The 20,471-nt window shown below is 42.2% G+C and overlaps 1 protein-coding gene across 4 annotated transcripts in view; it reads right to left on the bottom strand.

The window, feature by feature from the left end:
• Positions 1 to 20,471, bottom strand: part of LOC126281676 (acetylcholine receptor subunit beta-like 2) — a 287,589-nt gene that overhangs the window by 233,043 nt on the left and 34,075 nt on the right. For all 4 annotated transcript variants that reach the window (XM_049980839.1, XM_049980841.1, XM_049980837.1 and 1 more), the window contains exons 2-4: positions 14,498 to 14,643; positions 2,496 to 2,540; positions 2,081 to 2,190 (exon numbers count right to left, since the gene is read on the bottom strand). In XM_049980839.1, coding sequence (XP_049836796.1) covers positions 2,081 to 2,190; positions 2,496 to 2,540; positions 14,498 to 14,643 — 301 coding nt within the window. The remainder of the gene's footprint in view (positions 1 to 2,080; positions 2,191 to 2,495; positions 2,541 to 14,497; positions 14,644 to 20,471) is intronic.

Raw genomic sequence — 20,471 nt, 5'->3', positions numbered from 1 at the left:
GCATTGGAAAGCTCTTGTCTACGCAAACCCGGTACCAAATGTAGAGACACTTCGTGCTCGTATTGTGGACGGCTGTGATACAATACGCGATTCTCCAGGCCTGCATCAGCGGATCAGGGATTCCATGCGATGGAGGGTGGATGCATGTATCCTCGCTAACGGAGGACATTTTGAACATTTCCTGTAACAAAGTGTCTGAAGTCATGCTGGTACGTTCTGTTGCTGTGTGTTTCCATTCCATGATTAATGTGATTTGAAGAGAAGTAATAAAATGAGCTCTAAGATGGAAAGTAAGCGTTTCCGGACACATGTCCACATATTTTCTTTCTTTGTGTGTGTGGAATGTTTCCCGAAAGTTTGGCCGTACCTTTTTGTAACACCCTTTATATAAAAGTGAAACATAGGTCTTAATATGTAATTACACACTTACGCCTCTGAGATGCCCCTGAAAAGTTTTGAGAATCAAATTTGGACTTAGTCATAAGCCTCCTATCCACATCTACAGATATTCTGCAAATCACATTTAAGTGCCTGACAGAGGGTTCTTCGAATCACCTTCATAATTCTCTATTATTCGTATCTTGTATAGCGAGAAGAAAGAACGAACACCTATAGCGTTCCGTACGAGCTCTGATTTCCCTTATTTTATAATGGTGATCGTTTCTCCCTCTATAGGTCGGTGTCAACAAAATAGTTCAATCGTAGGAGCAAACTGGTGATTGGAATTTCGTGAGAAGATCCCGTCGCAACGAAAAACGCCTTTGTTTTAATAATGTCCATCCCAAACCCTGTACAATTTCAATGACACTTTCTCCCTATTTTGCGATAGTACAGAACGTGCTGCCCTTCTTTGAACCTTTTCGATGTACTCAGTCAGTACTATCTAGTAGTAATCCCAGACCGCGCAGCAGTATTCTAAAAGAGGACAGATAGGCGTAGTGTAGACACTCTCCTTAGTAGATCTGTTACATATTCTAAGTGTCCTGCCAATAAAACGCAGTCTTTGGTTATCCTTCCTCGCTACATTTTCTATGTGTTCCTTCCAGTTTAAGTTGTTTGTAATTGTAATTCCTAGGTATTTAGTTGAATTTCCTGGCTTTAGATTTGACTGATTTATCGTGTAATCGAAGTTTAACGGATTATGTTGAGCACTCATGTAGATGACCTCACACTTTTCGTTAGTTAGGGTCAACTGCCAATATGCTCACCATACAGATATTTTTTCTAAATCGTTTTGGAATATGTTTTGATCTTCTGATGACTTTATTAGTCGATAAACGACAGCGTCATCTGCAAACAACCTAAGACGGCTGCTCAGATTTTCTCCCAAATCGTTTATATAGATAGGAACACCAAAGGACCTATATCACTACCTTGGGGGACGCATATGTATCACTCGCGCAGAAACAGACCAATAATAACTGGCTCCACGCACTATAAACAATTATTTCCTCACTTTCTATCAGTGATTCACGTGATATCTTTGTCTATGATATAATGAGAAATATCAGTGCAATATACATTTTAATTGTTCGGAAGATATAGTGAACATGTAATATCACGATTTAATATAACATATGAGATCTTTGGCGAGGGTACTTTTCAGAGCTCCACGTGAAACATTTTTTCCGAAAAATGTAGTATAATGCATTAATGCTAATAAAATGTGTGCCTTGGGCACCTCTGTAACAAAAGCAATCACACGAAGATGTAACAACATTAATAATTTCTCTTTCTTGATTATAGCTGGTGAAACAATATCTATGACGTCTAGTTTTACTATTTTTAGTCAATACACAATACGTGTGATCACTTAAAAGGTAAAAGTTCTCTGATAAACTTTTCATTAGAATCTATATTTCGTCGCAAGGGTAAAGATAGAACTGATCGCCCACTGTCATAGGACACATTCAGAAATGTGTTGCAGAAAGTTACAGATAAGAATTTCTTGACGAAGTGAAGTTGATAAAGCAGTAGAGTCGTTCATTGCACCCACAATTAAGATTCGTAACCCGTCCGCTCGTCTGTTAATCTATTCCTCTTCAAGCTATGAATGACATGAAAAATCAGACGTACTTACTTATTGTAGAGCACGATATCGGGTAGCCATATGTGTTCGGATGGCACATACAGCATCTCGACTCCGCCATATTCTTCCGGATTCCACCGCAGTTTGTAATCAACCCATTTCTGGTGACATAAATACAATTCCTTAGTTACAAGATTCGAAACGAGAAGAAATCACTCGTAAACGTATACGTCTTTCCGATTTGTAGAAGTGAAGTCATTTGTATGTTCTGCCATTAAACTTTGAATTACAAGCAAAACTATACAAGACTAAAATTGGACAGTTGATATTATGAAACAGGACTTGTTTCTGCAAATAAATATTATTCAAAAAATTGATTGGAAAGGTTTTGGCCAACAGTAACATGAAATCAATGCATCACATAACGCTATCTGAGAGTGTTTTACTTAAGTGTCATGAGACTTACCTGCTCCACCCAGACATTTGTTGTCATTACTTGATTCTTCAGATTCTAGAAGAAACAAAAAGAACGGTGTCTTACTTTAATATATTTTAATTCCACATTATGAAATACATTTTTTTTACAATTTAACACTGTATTTTCATGAATATATTGCCACTTACGCTTAATTTACTATTGGTGTGTAAATGCTTGCTCTGCAGACTTGAAACGTACTTACTTAACTATGGGCTTAACGTGGATAAGGTAGAAACGCACGCGGAACAGTCGCCATGAAACAACAGGTGTCTACATACCGCATCAGCCAACTTTTTTTTTTTTCTTTTAGAAGAAACTGACAGCAATAATCGGACGGTATTGTGGAGGATAATGCAAGAGTTGGGCGTCACAAGAAAATACATCAAAGTGATTAAAGCATCTTATACAGATACAAGCTGCCAAGTATGGTTTGTAAACAAAATCTCAGAGCGTTTCGCAGTTCAACATGGTTTGAGATAACGAGATCCTTTGTCCCCAGTGGTGTTCAACATTGCACTGGAAAAGTACGACGTGAAGTTGGTAATGAGAGGGAGATGGATCCGATAGGAACTGACACAATTTTGGTCTTTTCCGATGATGTAATGATTATGGGAGATTCAATCAGGTAGTATCTGACACCACCAGGTTCATGAAAGAAGCAAGCAAAGTGGGATTAGTTGTCAACGACGGGAAAACCAAATATATGATCACCTCACGCCGACAGGATTTCCCTACCACTATCTATATAGATGGATACAATTTTGAACGAGGAGAGAAAATTAGGTACCTGGGATTGATTCCATCTAATAACAGCGAGGTTGAGAAAGAGATTCAAGAGAGAATAATTAATGTTAATCGTGCCTTTTTTAGTCTCAATAACTTATTCAAGTCACGCTTGGTCTCACAAAACAGCAAGATCAAACTTTACATGGCACTGGTAAAACAGATTCTATGATATGGCTGCGAGACATGGGCGACTTCACAAACAGTTGAAAGGAAAGTGCTCAGAAAGATATATGGGCCTACATTCAACAGAGAAAATGGAAGATGGGAAAGAAGGCAAAAAGAGGACTTGTACCAACGTTTTGGGAAAGCTGACGTTGGTGGGACCATCAGAGGACGACGACTCCAGTGTTTGGGACATGTCTTAAGAGCTGGAGAATCTATCCCCGACCGAGTGTTCAATTCCCAGGTGATTGGAAGACGCCCAAGAGGTCGTCCAAGGACTAGCTGGAAAGATAGGGTGATGAGGACGTTGCATGGCTGGAAGATGCAATGGACAGTAAAGTGGAACAACATGTGCCGGAAATACCTGCAACTGTGGTCAGGACAATGCTCGTTCCTGTGTCACTGACTGTATTACTGATGTTTGTACAGTGTGTTATTCTGGTTTGTAATATTTCTTTTGCTTTCTGTTATGGGCCTCTATGGCCTGTTATGTACAATAAATGAAGATGATGATGAAGAAGAGGAAGAAACTGTTAAGAATGTATTACAAAATAGTCCCTCCTTATTCTCTGTGCATCAGTCGTTTCCAATACAAAAATGAATTTTTTTTTCAAATTATTTTGCATAGTTTGTAGTTTTTAAACTGGCGCTGAGACATATTAACTTATTCCGTAGACTATAATAAGTGTTCAAAGAGTTTAAGGGAGGTGTTCGTAGTGACGGAGCGTTCACTGGTGTGGTAAATTTAGTATGATGTGTCACTACCAAGTAGCATAGCTTGATGAAACTTGGCTCATAAGTAGAAAGAACTGCTATAGTACAGCACAGAAGGTAACGCAATGAGACCGAAACAATGTCCCTTTTGTTCAAACATAATAATTACGCTGAAGTCACCGCGATTCGTGATGGACTCGTGGACATAACAATCGGTGGGGCATGGTTGTTACGTGGGTATGCGTTCACAACGGCCGGCGGTGCGTTCTCTGCAACGCGATCCTATGCTAGCCGAATAGTTGGTAAGGAGTTGTTGTGGTGGAGGCTTCCATTCCCCCGCCAGTGCGGCTGGATGATTGTGCACGTATTCGCGCTACAACACCACGCACACGCCTCTCTTGCGCGACAGGATTTACATCGCAAGTGAGGGCAGGTCAGTCCATTCGCCGAATATCTTCTCGTTCCAAAAGCTACTCCGTATGTCCGTATGCGCTATTTGATGCGGTGACACCTTGTTACCAGTAAAAATGGAGTCATAGACAACGTAACTGTGACGCTGTGCTCCTCGCCCGAGTGTCTTTTCAGGGGTGACTTCGTTCTTACTGACGACAATTTGCGAGCACGTCTAACAACGTAAGAGGAGTAGTTCTTCGAACGAGAAGTTATTTGGCAAATGGACTGGCCCGCCGGGTTCCCCGACTTAAACTCCATCGAGCACTTGTGGTATCCGTTGGGGATACATATTGCAGCACGTCCACGGGCATCAAATACGGGGTGTTCAAAAAGTCTCTCCGCAGTGCCGTATGATTGTTAGCCGCCCGTGCCGTATTCCGCAGTGAATATACCGAAATGAAACTCAGTGAATTCAGGTTATTAATTTATTGAATATTCAGTTTTACTTACAAATTTTCACATTAAATGTTGAAAGCCCCCCCCCCCACTGTTTTTGAATACACAATTCAATTAGTTTAATCATGTTTCCAAACACAAGCTCTACTATTTCTTCTGTAACAGAAGCAGTGAAAGTGGATATTGCAGTTTTGAATTCATCGATGGATTTTGGACGGTTTTTATAGACAGTTGCTTTCGCTGCACCCCTGAAGAAAAAGTCAGGTGGTGTTAGGTCAGATGATCCTTGAGGCCAAAGTCCCTGTGAAATTATGCGATCACCAAAAACCATTAGCAAGCAGTGGCATTGAAACGCGAGCTGCATGCACCATCTTGTTGAAAATAACCGTTCAGTATTTCACTTAACACAAGTTCTATGAATGGGAACAGAATATCACTGCAATATCGTTGTGCGCTTATTGTTTCATTGAAAAATATGGGACCCACAATCCGATGTCTAAAACTTGCAATCCAAATTCCTATTTTCAGAGAGTGAAGTGGTTCCTCATGAACGCACAACGGATTTGCAGCACTCCACATACGAGAGTTTTGCGAGTTCATGTACCCGGATAGATGAGATTACGCCTCATCAGTGAAAAACGTTTCATTAAGAATATCCCTTCCATTTTGTTGAACGAAAATTTTGAACGATTCACAATAATGCAGTCTTTTACCATGATCAGTATTTTTCAGTTCTTGCATGACTGTCACTTTGTATGGGAAAGTTCTAATATTTTCCTTACAGCTGTGTGAGCCGTTCCTACACTAATATCGATTTCCTGGGCGAGTTTTCTTACTGAATTGTTCAGACTCATGGACATTTTAGTGGAAATATCGAGTAGTTTATCATCAGACAAAACGCTAGGACGACCACTTCTCGGTGCGTCACTGAACCCGTACATAGGAATTTGTTAATCAAATCTCGCACAGTATCGCGATTTGGGAGTGTTGTGTCTGGGAAAACTGAATTAAATGTTTGACGAACTGAAACTGCGTACTTACCGCCAGCTTTGAGCACTTGTTCGACTAAAAACACATGCTTTCTTCAATGGTTAGCATTTTAACAGTGACAAAAACTAAACAAAGGAGCCAAGGAACTAGACTTAAACATTCACGTCAACACGTGACGACACACACCAACGATACTACTGACGCTGGCTGAGATAAACGAAACAGTGGAATGTTGGGAGAGTCCACTTGAAGGGAAGTAACCCAGGCAGGCGAACAATCGTACGGCGCTCGCTGCTAACAATCATACGGCACTGCGGAGAGACTTTCTGAACACCCCGTACTATCCAGAAGTGGTCAAACGCGCTGTGACGGACTGGAGCGCTCTTCCAAGAGAATTCCTTACCAACAATTTTGCAAGCATGGCAGCATGCTGCAGAACACGCACTACCACCCGTTGTGAATACATTCCCAATTAAAAACTAGGTCCCGACGTTTGTAACATCCTGTGTACCACTATGAACCTCGGTGGCTTTAGTGTAGTTAGTACTTTTTTTAAATAAAAGTGTCATTTCTGTTTGACTCATTGCGTCTTTCTTCCAGTTAGCTTATATACTATGCTGTAGAAGTGCTTTCCATGTATGATCCAAGTTTCACCGAGTAACGTTACTTAGCTGTCATACATCACGCGACAGTTACTTTTGACCTTATGTTTTGCACCTCAGTGTATTTACTGCAGCCAGGTGCTAATCTAGAGATTAGTTACGACTTTCCTACTGGTACCACAACTTTCCCAGGGAATTTTTAACATAGCCGTTAATGCAGTACTTCGCCTGAACTGCATTCTAAGTCCAAATTCTTGGTCTGATGATATTTATCACTCTAGGTTGGTGGCTGACAAATAGGTCTTAAATAAAATGCTCCTCCTCTTAAGAAAGGAAAAGCTCCAAGTTCAGCGATGTGCTGTCCACTACATACTCTTTTTAATTCAGCATTCGGATTCCGAGACGAAGTTGTTTGTTTCTCTGGAATAGTTAGGAACTCTGTTAAGTGCCGGGTGGCAGTGACAGGTACGACAGATATTGCGGAAACACATTCCGGGAGATATCACTACCGGATTTATTGGTCTGCTGTATGTTTAACTCGTTCCATCGTGGTGAGGTCAACGAATGTCAAAGAACTCAAGCAGACGACAACTGCATCACATCAGTGTCATTCTTGGAAGCACGGAAATTACTCACTCATCTTTTATTATTCGAAGCGAAAGGGTTTACGTCTGTATTTATGTTTGTGTGGTACGAAAATTCAAGAACATCACTTACGTCATCATAAATGGAAGAAAGTCAAATGACTAAGGGTTAAGAGCTGTTATACTCTTTGCTTTTGTTATTAGAACAAAATTAAAAGATATCACGCCATTAAAACACATGAACATAATAATCTAGAAAAGACCAGTCGATTACACGGCGAGATTATGATTACCTGATTATACTCACGGTGTCATTCCTTGCCGTAGTTCTTCAAAATTGCCCGTCTGCTATAGAAAATTTCTGAAAACACGCTTGTGAACAGAGTAAAACTCAAAGCAAAACTGTTGTTTCGTATTTCTTAAGGCTGTAAATACATCAATAAGGGTGTGCATTGATTTTATGTGTAAGTTTTACAGCATATCAGCAAAGTGGAGTCAGCAAATAAAGCGTCAGCCGACTAGCTACATTAATACAGTGAACGATGGCTGCACATACAATAACAAACTTTCATCAGTATAAGATGATACACATACACGTACATCGCTGCTCTTACTGCTCTATCTGAGTAAGCGAGCAAATGCACAGACATATTCTGCCGTAGATAAACATGCAGTGGTAATGTTCCTGGGCGTTGCCACGTGTTTGTTCGACTTCGGTTGCTTCTGTAATGTCTACTGACTACTTTTCAGCGTAGTTCTTTGTGAAAAACAGACGCTTTCGCTGCTGCGTCTGCCGAAGGAGGTCTGCACGTGTTTCCCGTGGCCTTCGACTGCGTCGCATAAGTTAGAATTAGCAACAAAATTTTCAGTAGTATGATGGCGTCAGTAACTTCTGTACGTATTCTGTTTACTTTTGTTAATCATCATAAGTTCATAATCTGACCACAATATTGGTGTGGATTTGTGGCTAGGTATCGATCACGCGCCATGCACATGTATCAAATTTTTCCGAATGGTTGATTTGTAATTCACTTCGAACGCAAGCAAATGCAGAATTTCTTCCTTCTTGTTTACTTTCCCAAATATGTGCGAGTTTTTAGGTACTTGCTTCATCTCAGTTTTTATGAGACACTCGTAGAAACTTAAGCAATTTTAAATGTATTGTTATAAAGTATACCGTAGCCAAGTATTCGCTTACCCTTCAGCCATTGCTCGTATATGTTACGAACAAAAGGGTATTTTTTTAACCCCAATTTCCTTACCAAGGATGTTCTTAATTAACAATAATTCAACTGAGAATATTGTTGAGCAATTTGCTTAGACCGAGCATAATGTTCTTGCACTTTACAAGGATTGTTCACCGAAGAACGGGACTAGATTTGCAGAGAAAACAGAGTTTAGCTTGTGCAAAACCGCTTTTAGGGTCATAGAGCGAGGTTTAGTCAATACTAAGAGAAGTTTCAGAGAAGAACTGACAAGGAATCCCTTGAGTGCGAGGTCGTTAAAGGCCAATGTGTTTACTGCATACGGTGCCCCCAAATATTGTCTATAATCCACCGACAATATTGGCTGGTAATGGCAACACAGGGTAGGACTGATTGAATGGTGAGCACAAAAAAAAATGATTCAAATGGCTCTGAGCACTATACGACTTGACTACTGAGGTCATCAGTCGCCTAGAACTTAGAACTACTTAAACCTAACTAACCTAAGGACATCACACACATCCATGCCCGACGCAGGATTCGAACCTGCGACCGTAGCAGTCGCACGGTTCCGGACTGCGCGCCTAGAACCGCGAGACCACCGCGGCCGGCTGAATGGTGAGCACAGCCTGAGGCTAGGAGCATAGCTGAACTGCTTAGTCGACTAGTAGCTCACAACAGTGCCACGCTGCTGGTGGTGAAGCACAGCAATGGAAATGATAAAAAAAATCAAATATTGCATTTTATCTACATTTCGTCAGGAAGGAAGCTAAGTAATTTCGCAGACTGAGAAAGAAGTGGCAGACGAAATATTAGCGTTTCTGCAAGATGAGTCAGTGGAATGTGTGGTGCCGCATACGCTCGGCCGTGCAATGTACATGAGGAGTACAATAATGACGATACAGGCTTAACAAGTGAAAGGGATACTGGGCCGGCCAGTGTGGCCGAGCGGTTCTAGGCGCGTCAGTCTGGAACCGCGAGACCGCTACGTTCGAATCCTGCCTCGGGCATGAATGTGTGTGATGTCCTTAGGTTAGTTAGGTTTAAGTAGTTCTAAGTTCTAGGGGACTGATGACCTCAGGTGTTAAGTCCCATAGTGCTCAGAACCATTTGAACCATTTTTTGAAAAGGATACTGAAACGGTGTCGAGCCATGTAGTTCATCATTCTTGTCAGAGTGAGTGAAAAATCCAGTGACCAGTGAAACATAGTTAAGGAGAACCGTTATCCAAGAAGCGGATACTAAACACTAAATATAATTACATACGTGGAAGATCATGCGCAGCATCGTAAAATAACACCTACGAACAGATTTCAAATAAGTCCAGAGCAATGTGAGCATAAAAAACAACTGATACTCAAGGGAGGACAAGACGCACTTTTTGCAAAAACTGGTGTTTGCGGGTTTCAAGGATGCTTGGTACAATTTACAGGATGTGCATGATAGTGACCTACTACGTTATACACATCAAACTGCGGGAGACATAGTTTACACTGATTTCAAGGGAAGCAATTAATGGTTACATGTCTTCAAATAGTGCTACAGAATTGGAAGACGTAAACAACGAAATCTGAAGCAAATCATCAACACAAATTTGTAGATGAGATAAACAAATTTATCCCATAGCTCAGTAACGAATTTGATTCCAACTTCGACTAATCGGTGTTGAAGAGGAAATACAAATGAAAGGAATATTGTGTATTAGAGGTACCAGGAGAACTGTACCGAGATCAAGTTACATTGGTGCCTTAAGGCATTCGTATACAATTTTGATGACTGTTAATCTGAAAGGTAAATTGGTTGGAAATTTATTTATGGTGCTCCGAGACGTTGGAATGTTCTGCCCCCTACGATTCTTTCTCATGTGCGTGACCTTGCAAGGGCAGTACAGAATATTTAGACACAGCAAGCAAGTGAGGGGAAAAGGACCGTAAGAGAACTACAGCTAACGTTTGAACACTGATTTTGGCAGACACAAGTCAAAATAATTAGCTTTTGCTTGCTTCCTTGACTGCGTATACAAATCATACTCCTTTAGAGCACATTATCTCTCTTGAAAAGTGTGTGACATTGCAGTTGATTCATCTGGAACCATTGAACAAATTCAGCCTCTGGCTGTTTGTTTTTCTGTGTATAGGAAACATACTGTCGCACTATCTGCAGTGTCGCCTTGAAAGACAGCGAGTTTCACGTATTCAGTTGCATGCCATCACATTTCATCACGGTGGTTGGAGTCCCCCTCGGGCATGTGTGCGTGTGTTGTCGTTAGTGTAAGTTAGTTTAAGTTAGATTAAGTGGGAGTTTGTAAGCTTAAGTAGGAGTTTGTAAGCTTAGAGACCGATAACCTCAGTAGTTTGGTCCCGTAAGACCTTACCACAAATTTCCAATTTTTTTTTAATATATTTCATCAGTTCTCGTCACCGCGTTACACCAATATGATTCCACCTGCATTCTTTTCTCGTGGATACCTAGCTGAACGTCCCGAACGATTTGTAACTCCTAAGGAGTTCGCGTTCGCTCTTGATGGTGTGAATCTTTGTAGCCGGCCGCGGTGGGCGAGCGGTTCTATGCGCTTCAGTCCCGAACCGCGCGACTGCTACTGTCGCAGGGTCGAATCGGGCATGGATGTGTGTGATGTCTTTCATTTAGTTAGGTTTAAGTAGTTGTGTTCTAGGGGACTGATGACCTCAGATGTTAAGTCCCATAATACTCAGAGCCATTTGAACCGTTTTTCGAATCTTTGTGATCAGTGTGGCGTGGCATTTAACAATAGGTGTTCATGGCGCAAGTTAATGGTTTGATTTGACCATTTCTTGAGTGTCGACGATGTTCATTTTGTCAAGCTTAATAAGCATATAAGGTTGATCTCTGCACCTTTCGGACACTTATTTTCTGTCGCCCTTCTGATGTACACAGGGAGTCATTAGCAGCTAATACCCTGAAGCGCCAAAGAAACTGGTATAGGCATGCGTATTCAAATGCATACAGAATACGGCGCTGCAGTCTGTCTGATCACCTGCATCCATTCATGTCCGCTGTGCATTCCGACGGACTTGGGCAATCCCAGCAGCACAGTGCGACACCCCACACACCCATAATTGCTACAGAGTGGTTCCAGGAACACTCTGCTGAGTTAAAACACTACCACGGGCCACCTTACTCCCCAGACATTAACATTACTGAGCGTATGTGGGATGCCTAGCAACGTAGTGTGCTGCACCCCCACGAACTCTTTTACAGATTTACGGGCAGCCCTGTAGGATTCATGGTGTCAGTTTCCTACAGCAGCGCCGACCGCAGAGGCCGAGCGGTTCTAGGCGCTACAATCTGGAACCGTGCGTGCGCTACGGCCGCAGGTTCGATTCCTGCCTCGGGCATGGATGTGTGTGATGTCTATAGGTTAGTTAGGTTTAAGTAGTTCTTAGTTCCAGGGGACTGATGACCTCAGATGTTAAGTCACATAGTGCTCAGAGCCATTTGAACCCTCCAGCAATGACATCAGTACAGCCCATGCCACGTCGTTCCACTTCTGCGTGCAAGAGGGGGTCCTACGCAATATTAGGCAGCTGTACCAGTTTCTTTGGCTTTTCAGTGTATGTTTCATGTCATAATTGCTAGCACAGCACTTTGATATGAGCCTTACGTAAAGCTGAACTTGCGACCTCACACTCCTTGGGTTCCTTCTTAGTCTTATTTGATTGCAGTTGAGGGCATGTATAATTTCGTAGATTGTTTTCTTATTACAATTCTGAGTTTTCAGGAGTTATCTCTCTGAATTTCATAACTTCCAAAACATTCACTCTTTTGGACACATTTTAACAGTAAAGCTCTAAACGTAAACATCAGTCACTGATTAGGCCTCAGGCGTGTTCCGCCTGCACGACTGCTACCTACTAGGCAACGCTTTAGCGCCTGCTACCCGAAAGTAAGTAATGGGCTCCGTGTGACATTCTCTTTCGTCCTGCCCATTGTTCTGAAACTAGCAGCAGCTGTACTGGGTAATTACCGCCACATACGTAAGCTGCCGTTGACACCACAACACAGACGGCTTCGTTTGGAGTGGTGTCGTGACCGGGAAGCTACAACTACTGACGAATGGCGCCGTATTGTGTCCAGTGGTGAATCGCTGTTCTGCACTAACCTGGATGCCCGTCTTGGGCGAGCATGGCGTTAATCTGCGGAGAGCTCCAATTTTTCCAGTGTTTCGCAGGGTAAGAGCGATGTTGCTCCTGATGTTATGGTGTAGGGATTCATTTGACGTAACTTCCGGTCACAGCTGCCAGTGATTTAGGTAACCCTAACAGCAGCACGATACGTCACCGACATCATGCGTCTGGTAGTGTTACCTCTCACGGGATGGTATCGTGGTGTCAGTTTTCAACAGTGCAATGCTCATCCACATACGGCACGTGTTTCCGTTATCTGTCTGCGTGTTGCTGAGGTACTCCCTTGGCCAGAGATATGTCCAGAGCTGTCTGCGGCAAAACAGATTAGAAGTGAACTCCCTCGCAGCGCCAGCACCCAGGATACGAAGGCTCTGATACTGCAGTTGTCTACCAACTTGGCTCAGGACAGAATAAAGTGATTTTATGAGAGTCTTCCCGACAGAATTAGCGCACACATCCAGACTCATACACCAAGGTCTTTACTCATTTTCGTTATCACTGAATGTCATCATAATGAATGAAAAGCGATATTTTCTTTTGTTCTACAGTATTACTTTTATTGTGTTAACCGGTTTTCGGCTTACGAGGGCATCTTCAATCATTTACTGACCTTTGTCGCCAAAGAAGTTAGAATGTGTGTCAACGGTATAGGAAAAGAAGTTACACAAGTAGATTGAAGCAGAAACTTATGGTAAATGACATTTTCGACAATGTGGTCGTAAAAAGTAAAACGTTGAACAGAAAATAAGTATAAATGAAGTAAACAGGAAAACTTTAGCACAGAACTGGAACAGCAATCCTACACAACAGTTTACACTAATAAGCAAAACCAATAAAATAAAACTAGTAACTGACAAGACTACTTCAGGAGGTATGAAACACGGAGAGTTATACATAAATCAATTAAAAGAAAGAGTTATCAGTGTAAGTACACAATATGTGAGGAACTTAAGCAATATCAATACGATAAATGGAAATGAATACATGAAGGAAAATGGAGGAGTGTAAGAGAAGATACAGTAAATGCCATCTTCGACAGCATGGTGGTACTGCATTTTAAGAAGTTGAACAATATACAAATATAAACGGCGAAAACAGGAAATACTTTAACACGAAATTCAAAATTCAGCCTATGGAATAGTTTGCATTAAATAAATGAAGCAAGTAAAATAAAAGCCGTACTTGAAGAGACACCTTCAAAAGGTATTTACTATGGAAAGTAATAAAAGTACCAGTTAAAAGAAGAGTTAACAACTGTAACTACAGTCTATATGAATTCCATAGACAATTTCAATAAAATAAATCGATTAATGCAGGAAAATGGGGGAATATTTAGGAACAGACAATGTGGGAAGTAATGTAAAACAGAGAGGATTATGTGAAGTTTAAGAGAGGGGAAGTATTAAGTTGTGCCTCATCATTTAAGATTAGATCTGGACTGTGAGCTGGATGTTTGTTAATTTCCAACAGACTGAGTTTTTTTGCCTTTCTTTGACAAGTGACGGATGGGACTCTGGCTGGTAGTTGTGGCCCACACTCAGTAGCGCTATTCATTTATTATGATGTTGTTCTACCAAGTACCGACGGAAGATTCAGTTACCATGAAATATCGTCACACTGCGTCTCATTCCATGACGTTTTCCTTCGTTTTCGACTCCAAACCTGACTGCTTCACATTTCTTCTGGGGGTTGGGAGGGGGAGGGGGGGTACAGAGACAGTACCCAACTACAAAGAGAGACAGTACCCAACTACAACCCCATTCCCCTATCCTCCGCAGGACAAAACACTGGACGCTTTCTACAACTACCAACTGTGCCCTGTCAGGAGTGCCGTCTGGGCGTCTAAGGCTGGTACAGGCACGCTGCACGGGCGAGCTAACAGGAGCTGAGAGAGCCGGCTGGGGCAGAAGGCAGCGCGCCGCCAGTACTCACCACCTCGATGAGCTGCGACAGCTTGAGCCCCAGGTGGACGGTGAGCGTCTCGGAGTTGTTGGTGACTGGCCGGATCAGCCGGTTGTAGTTGCTCAGCAGGTCGTCGTACAGCCGCTTCGCGTCCGGATTGGCTTCAAAAGCCGTCCCTGCGAAGTGTTAGGCGCCAATACTTTCAAAATGTCTTTTAGCTGTCTCCCTCGCAATGTGATAAGAACAAGTGTCAGTGCTGTAATCGAGTGTAGTGTGTTAAAAGCGTGGGGTGAGATGTCACTCTCGGTGCTGGTTCCCAATTACGTGTGACGCAAGAAAGAGCTCAGAATCTCCCGTCTCGGAGGTGTCCCAGGATGTGCAGTGATAAGCGGACGAAGTGAGAAAGGGTGCAGTTTCGAAGTATAACGTGATAAAAGTAAAATGTTACTGGTGTTGCAGGGTGTACAGTGATAACTGGAAGGGTGACAATTCAGTTTGTAATGTAAAAAGAGGCTTGAAGTAAATTGATGAGCCACGGTCCACTGCGAGGCTGAAGCCACCTGTTGGCGTTGCCGGCCCATTACGCGGTAAGGGAAATACGAGCGGCGCCCATAAAGTAAGTTCCGTTTGTATTTCTATCCGCGGCAGCGCTACGATCGCAGTTCCTAGCGTGTGTGGCAGTTGCTGTGCCTCAAGAAGAAGACACGTACGTAATTTTGCCGGCCGGTGAAGCCGACCGGTACTAGGCGCTTTAGTCTGGAACCGCGAGACCATTTACGGTCGCAGGTTCGAGTCCTGCCTCGGGCATGGGTGTGTGTGATTTCCTTAGGTTAGTTAGGTTTAAGTAGTTCTAAGGTCTAGGAGACTGATGACTTCAGATGTCAAGTCCTATAGTGATCAGAGCCATACGCCATTTTGAGATCGCTGCCGCCAACGTTTGCTTTGTAGTGCTTGTTCATAATGTCAGCCGTAATTTAAAATGCCTCCGCGCGTCAAATTAGATCTGCGATTCGTTTTCTAAATACAAAGAAATTTAAACCAAAGGAAATTCATCGGCAAATATGCGAGGTTTACGGACAAAGTGCTACGAGTGATTCAATGGTTAGAAGATGGATCAGACAGTTCAATGAAGGACGTGATCAAGTTCACGATGAAGAACACGGCGAATCTGGCCAAACAACTCTTACGGCAATTTCACTGGGAGGCGTTTGATTGTCATCCGTACAGCCCGGACCTCGCTCCTAGCGACTTTCATCTCTTCTTACAGCTAAAATCTGGTCTTGGTGGTCAACACTTCAATGATGTTACAACGAAATGTTACAACAAGGTTGAGTATACAGACGGCAACCTTCTATGAAGAAGGCATACAAAAACTTGTGCCACGCTATAACTAGTGCGTACAAAATTTCGGAAGCTATGTAGAAAAGTAGTTTAATAGTTGTAGATTTTTGTATAATAAATATTTTTTTCTGTATCTGTACACGTTTGTTTTATATAACCAAACGGAACTTACTTTGTGGACATACCTCGTATATAAGTCGAGCGGAGATGAATGGAGAATCATTCTAGCGGTGGTACGGGTCGCCAGTGGGGAAATTCACTGGCATTAGCGATTCTGACAAACTATAGACTGAGTAGGTTGTTACGATCCTTTGCACAGGACCGAAAGCTCAGAAACGGTGAAACTGGTCAGCTGTTTGTGTGCTACAGTGAAGCCACCAGTAGAGGGCCAGGTGTTCGGCGTCCGCACCACATCCGACGACGATGGTGGTACAGGAAAATCATTTCGGAGCACGCCATTCAGTGCACATTGCTGAAAAACGGTAATGCACAACAACGTGTTCCAATGTTTATCAAACAACGTCCTACAGTACGATTACAGTGGGCACTGTATCACCGATATTGGAACGTGGGTCAAAGGACACTCATCACCTAGTGTTTTGAATCGTGCTTGCTTTTGGCTACACCAGGTCAGTGGCCGTGTCCAGATACACCGCCATTTAATCAAACGGCTGCTCAAAACATACACCGCACCACAGACGCACACCGGTTTGGGCAGTATTATGTTAAAGTGCTCAAAACATACACCGCGCTACAGACGCACACCGGTTTGGGCAGTATTATGTTAAAGTACTCAAAACATACACCGTGCTGCAGACGCACACCCATTTGGGCCATACTATGCTATAGGGAACACTCACTTTTGCTCCCATGGGACCATTTGTAGTACCCAAAGGCACCATAACGGCTGTGGACTAAGTAAATATTATTGTGGACTCTTTATGCTTGGTATCTTCCCCAACGGAGATGGCATCTTCCATCAAGATAGCTCTACGTCTGACAAGGCCGAATTCGTTGTACATTGGTTTGAGAAGACCGATGGAGGACTCACTTCGCTCTGTTGACCCCTCAAATTCTCCTTATCCGTACCTGAAGAAGCACATGGGCGACAATATCGGTCGCCATCTACGTGTCCACATACCGCCAGTCCGTAATTTACGGGAATTGATTTGTGCTTAGACAACTGGTGCAGATAGCTCGCAAACGTACCAAGGAGTTGTCGGGTCCATGCCCACGCACGATTACTGCTGCACTGTCTCCCAATGGCGGTACAGCATGCCAATAAGCAGGCGGTCATAGTCATAATTTTTTGGCTCTTCGACGTATCAATCTGCGTGGTTTTCCAGTGTGTGCAGGGATAAATGAAATCGAGAATGGGTGTTGTTTCAATGTGTAACGTGAGGAATAAAGGCGTAACAAGTAATAGCGCTAGTCCAGCGTGTGCAGAGATAAACGAACGAAGTGAAAATTCAGTCCGAATGCTGTTTGAGAGCGTAATGTGGTTAAAAAAAGGTGAGGGATCACTATTCATGCTTTTCTAGAGTTTTCAGTGGTTGAAGGAAGGAATACAGTCCCGATGCTGTTTGTGATTCTAATGTGATAAAATGAAAGGATAGAATCCACTCTCAGTGCTACTCCAAGGTGTGCAGTGACGTGTGGAAAGTGTGGGGTTTCATTCCAGGTGCTGTTTAATGGAGCAGTGTGATGAAAGACTGACTATCGTTCGTGAGGGTAAATTGATAAATTGAAGGAATGAGAACGCAGTGCAGTTGCAAAATGTGATGTGACGAGATGAAAGCGTGAAAACTCAGTCTCAGTGATGTGTCAGGGTTAGGAGGTTACGTCGTCTTGTTCATCACTTACCTGTGACTGAGACCACCGTCATCGTAGACGCAACCTATTTAACAAGTTCTTGATAATAGCTTGCGAGCTGCAGTATTTTCTATAAGCACAGATTTTATCGTAAAATTATTTACCTTATGTTCTAACTCTACGAAAAAAATCTCGGTTCTTCTAAACTAAACAGTATCACAGACACATTTGTTTAACATTAAGTAAGGAAAGGTATTGGAAGGAGGAGTAATACATGATGCAGTGAGAAATAGGTAATCAACTGATTATAGAATATAGGGTTCCCACAAGGAAAGAATATCATACTTAATTAGGAAAATAAGATCCTATATTTCTATTATTGTTTCACATACAGTCGTGAATACTGAATCAGTGATTTCTACATTGGGTAGTGCGTAATGTGCTGAGAATTTCCTATACGTTAAATAATCCCAATAATTTTATCCATCGAAATTTCAGCGTAACCATCCCTTTTTCAAGCGACTCTCTACAGTTCTTCAACAGCGGAGCAAGCTGATATGACTCACTCAAAGTTTTCCGAAAGTTTCCCACAGCGAGAGGTGGGCAATGTACGCGATGTAAGGGGCAGGAATCGCTCCAAAAAGACAGCGGGACGACTTATGCCTCAGTCTTCAGGTTTTGCAGCACTTCCATGCTATTTGTGCAAAAAGATTTACTGTCAACGTTAATGCGTACTGCATCACTGTACTCGTCGTTTTAAGAGCCCTCGAATGACGTCAAAAGAAATTACATTGTCATTTCGTACAAACAAACTGTCCTGTACCTCGGTAGATATAGTGGTGCTTGTAAAATTCTCAGCCACTTCCATACAATAACTTCAATAAATCTAGATTCGATAGCTAGAAGCCGTTACATTACAGATGACAAGTCAATAGACTTATAACGGGTCGTTTTTTGGAACTTAGTACTACGAGTCTAATTTGGCTGTGTGAAATCTTGGCTGTGGTAATAGGAAGAATAGAAATTTCTAACATTCTAAGTTGTGTATCTTTCGAAAAATCCTAAGAACACCAGATATTAGTACTACAGCAATGCAGTAACTGATACAATTTGATACTCATCTGTCTGCCGAAGGTCACCACGTGTCTACCATGCGCCCCTCACCCATGACATAAGCCTCACCTCAACGTCATTATCATCACGTGACGAGCCATACCGATCTTATCCTTGATGTTTTAGATAAGGTCACACCACGTTCCTTGAAACAGTCGTGGCCATTACAACGAAATAGTCAATCACATCCAAGTAGCGCACAGGTCATTAAAACAAGACTGCCAAATGGCTCTGAGCACTATGGGACTTAACATCTATGGTCACCAGTCCCCTAGAACTTAGAACTAATTAAACCTAACTAACCTAAGGACATCACACAACACCCAATCATCACGAGGCAGAGAAAATTCCTGACCCCGCCGGGAATCGAACCCGGGAACCCGGGCGAGACTGCCAGTCACCATGAATGTAGCCCAGTGAACTGCCATTTTGACCATGGCCAGAAGTATCCGAACTATCTGAAACTTAAGTTCCGTTCAAAATCAGTTACAAAAACTACGTAAAAGGTGTATATTGCAGTATTTCCATGTCAAAACTATGTAAACTTCACTTCACTTAAGCGTAAATTGATGTCATGTTGAAAAGCATCCAATTATTTATGAAAAATACGTAATGTGCAGTAAAGGAAACAAAAGAAAAATTCCGAGTAAGTATTAAAATCCATGGAGAAGAAATAAAAACTTTGAGATTCGCCGATGACATTGTACTTCTGTCAGAGACAGCAAAGGACTTGGAAGAGCAGTTGAACGGAATGGACGGTGTGTTGAAAGGAGGATATAAGATGCACATCAACAAAAGCAAAAAGAGGATAATGGAATGTAATCGAATTAAGTCGGATGATGCTGAAGGAATTACATTAAGCTATGAGACACTTAAAGTAGTAAAGGAGTTTTGCTATTTGGGGAGCAAAATAACTGATGATGGTCGAAGTAGAGAGGATATAAAATGAAGACTAGCAATTGCAAGGAAAGCGTTTGTGAAGAAGAGAAATTTGTTAACATCGAGTATAGACTTAAGTGTCAGCAATTCGCTTCTGAAAGTATTTGTATGGAGTGTAGGCATGTATGGAAGTGAAACATGGACGATAAATAGTTTGGACAAGAAGAGAATAGAAGCTTTCGAAATGTGGTGCTACAGAAGAATGCTGAAGATTAGATGGGTAGATCACATAACTAATGAGGACGTATTGAACAGAATAGGGGAGAAGAGGAGTTTGTGGTAAACCTGACAAGAAGAAGGGACCGGTTGGTAAGCATGTTCTGATGCATCAAGGGATCACAAATTTAGCATTGGAGGGCAGTATGATGGGTAAAAATCGTAGAGGGAGACCAAGAGATGAATACACTAAGCAGTAAGTACTGGGAGATGAAGAAGCTCGCACAGGATAGAGAAGCATGGAGAGCTGCATCAAACCAGTCTCAGGACTGAAGACAACAACAACATTCGTGTGTGTATGTGTGTGTGTGTGTGTGTGTGTGTGTGTGTGTGTGTGTGTGTGTGTTTGTGAACGTGGATTTTTCTTCTTTCCCCATCCAGATATCAAATTAGCATTGTGGCATGTAATTTGAAAGTCCACAGTTGTGCATTAAATGTCGCACAGTAATTGCATTTCTCCAATAGTTGACAGTATATCAGACTGTTTACTTGGTTGATAAGGAGGCATTCACACAAACATAATGCTTTAGTCAATAATCGTTTTGTATCGTTATAGCTTTCCTCAGGTTCCTTTTCATACAAT

The sequence above is a fragment of the Schistocerca gregaria genome, chromosome 7 (genome assembly GCF_023897955.1).
Source record: "Schistocerca gregaria isolate iqSchGreg1 chromosome 7, iqSchGreg1.2, whole genome shotgun sequence".
In the NCBI taxonomy this organism is placed as follows: Eukaryota; Metazoa; Arthropoda; class Insecta; order Orthoptera; family Acrididae; genus Schistocerca; species Schistocerca gregaria.
Note: the sequence above shows the minus strand (reverse complement) of the source record. Positions and strands in the feature narration are given on the sequence as shown.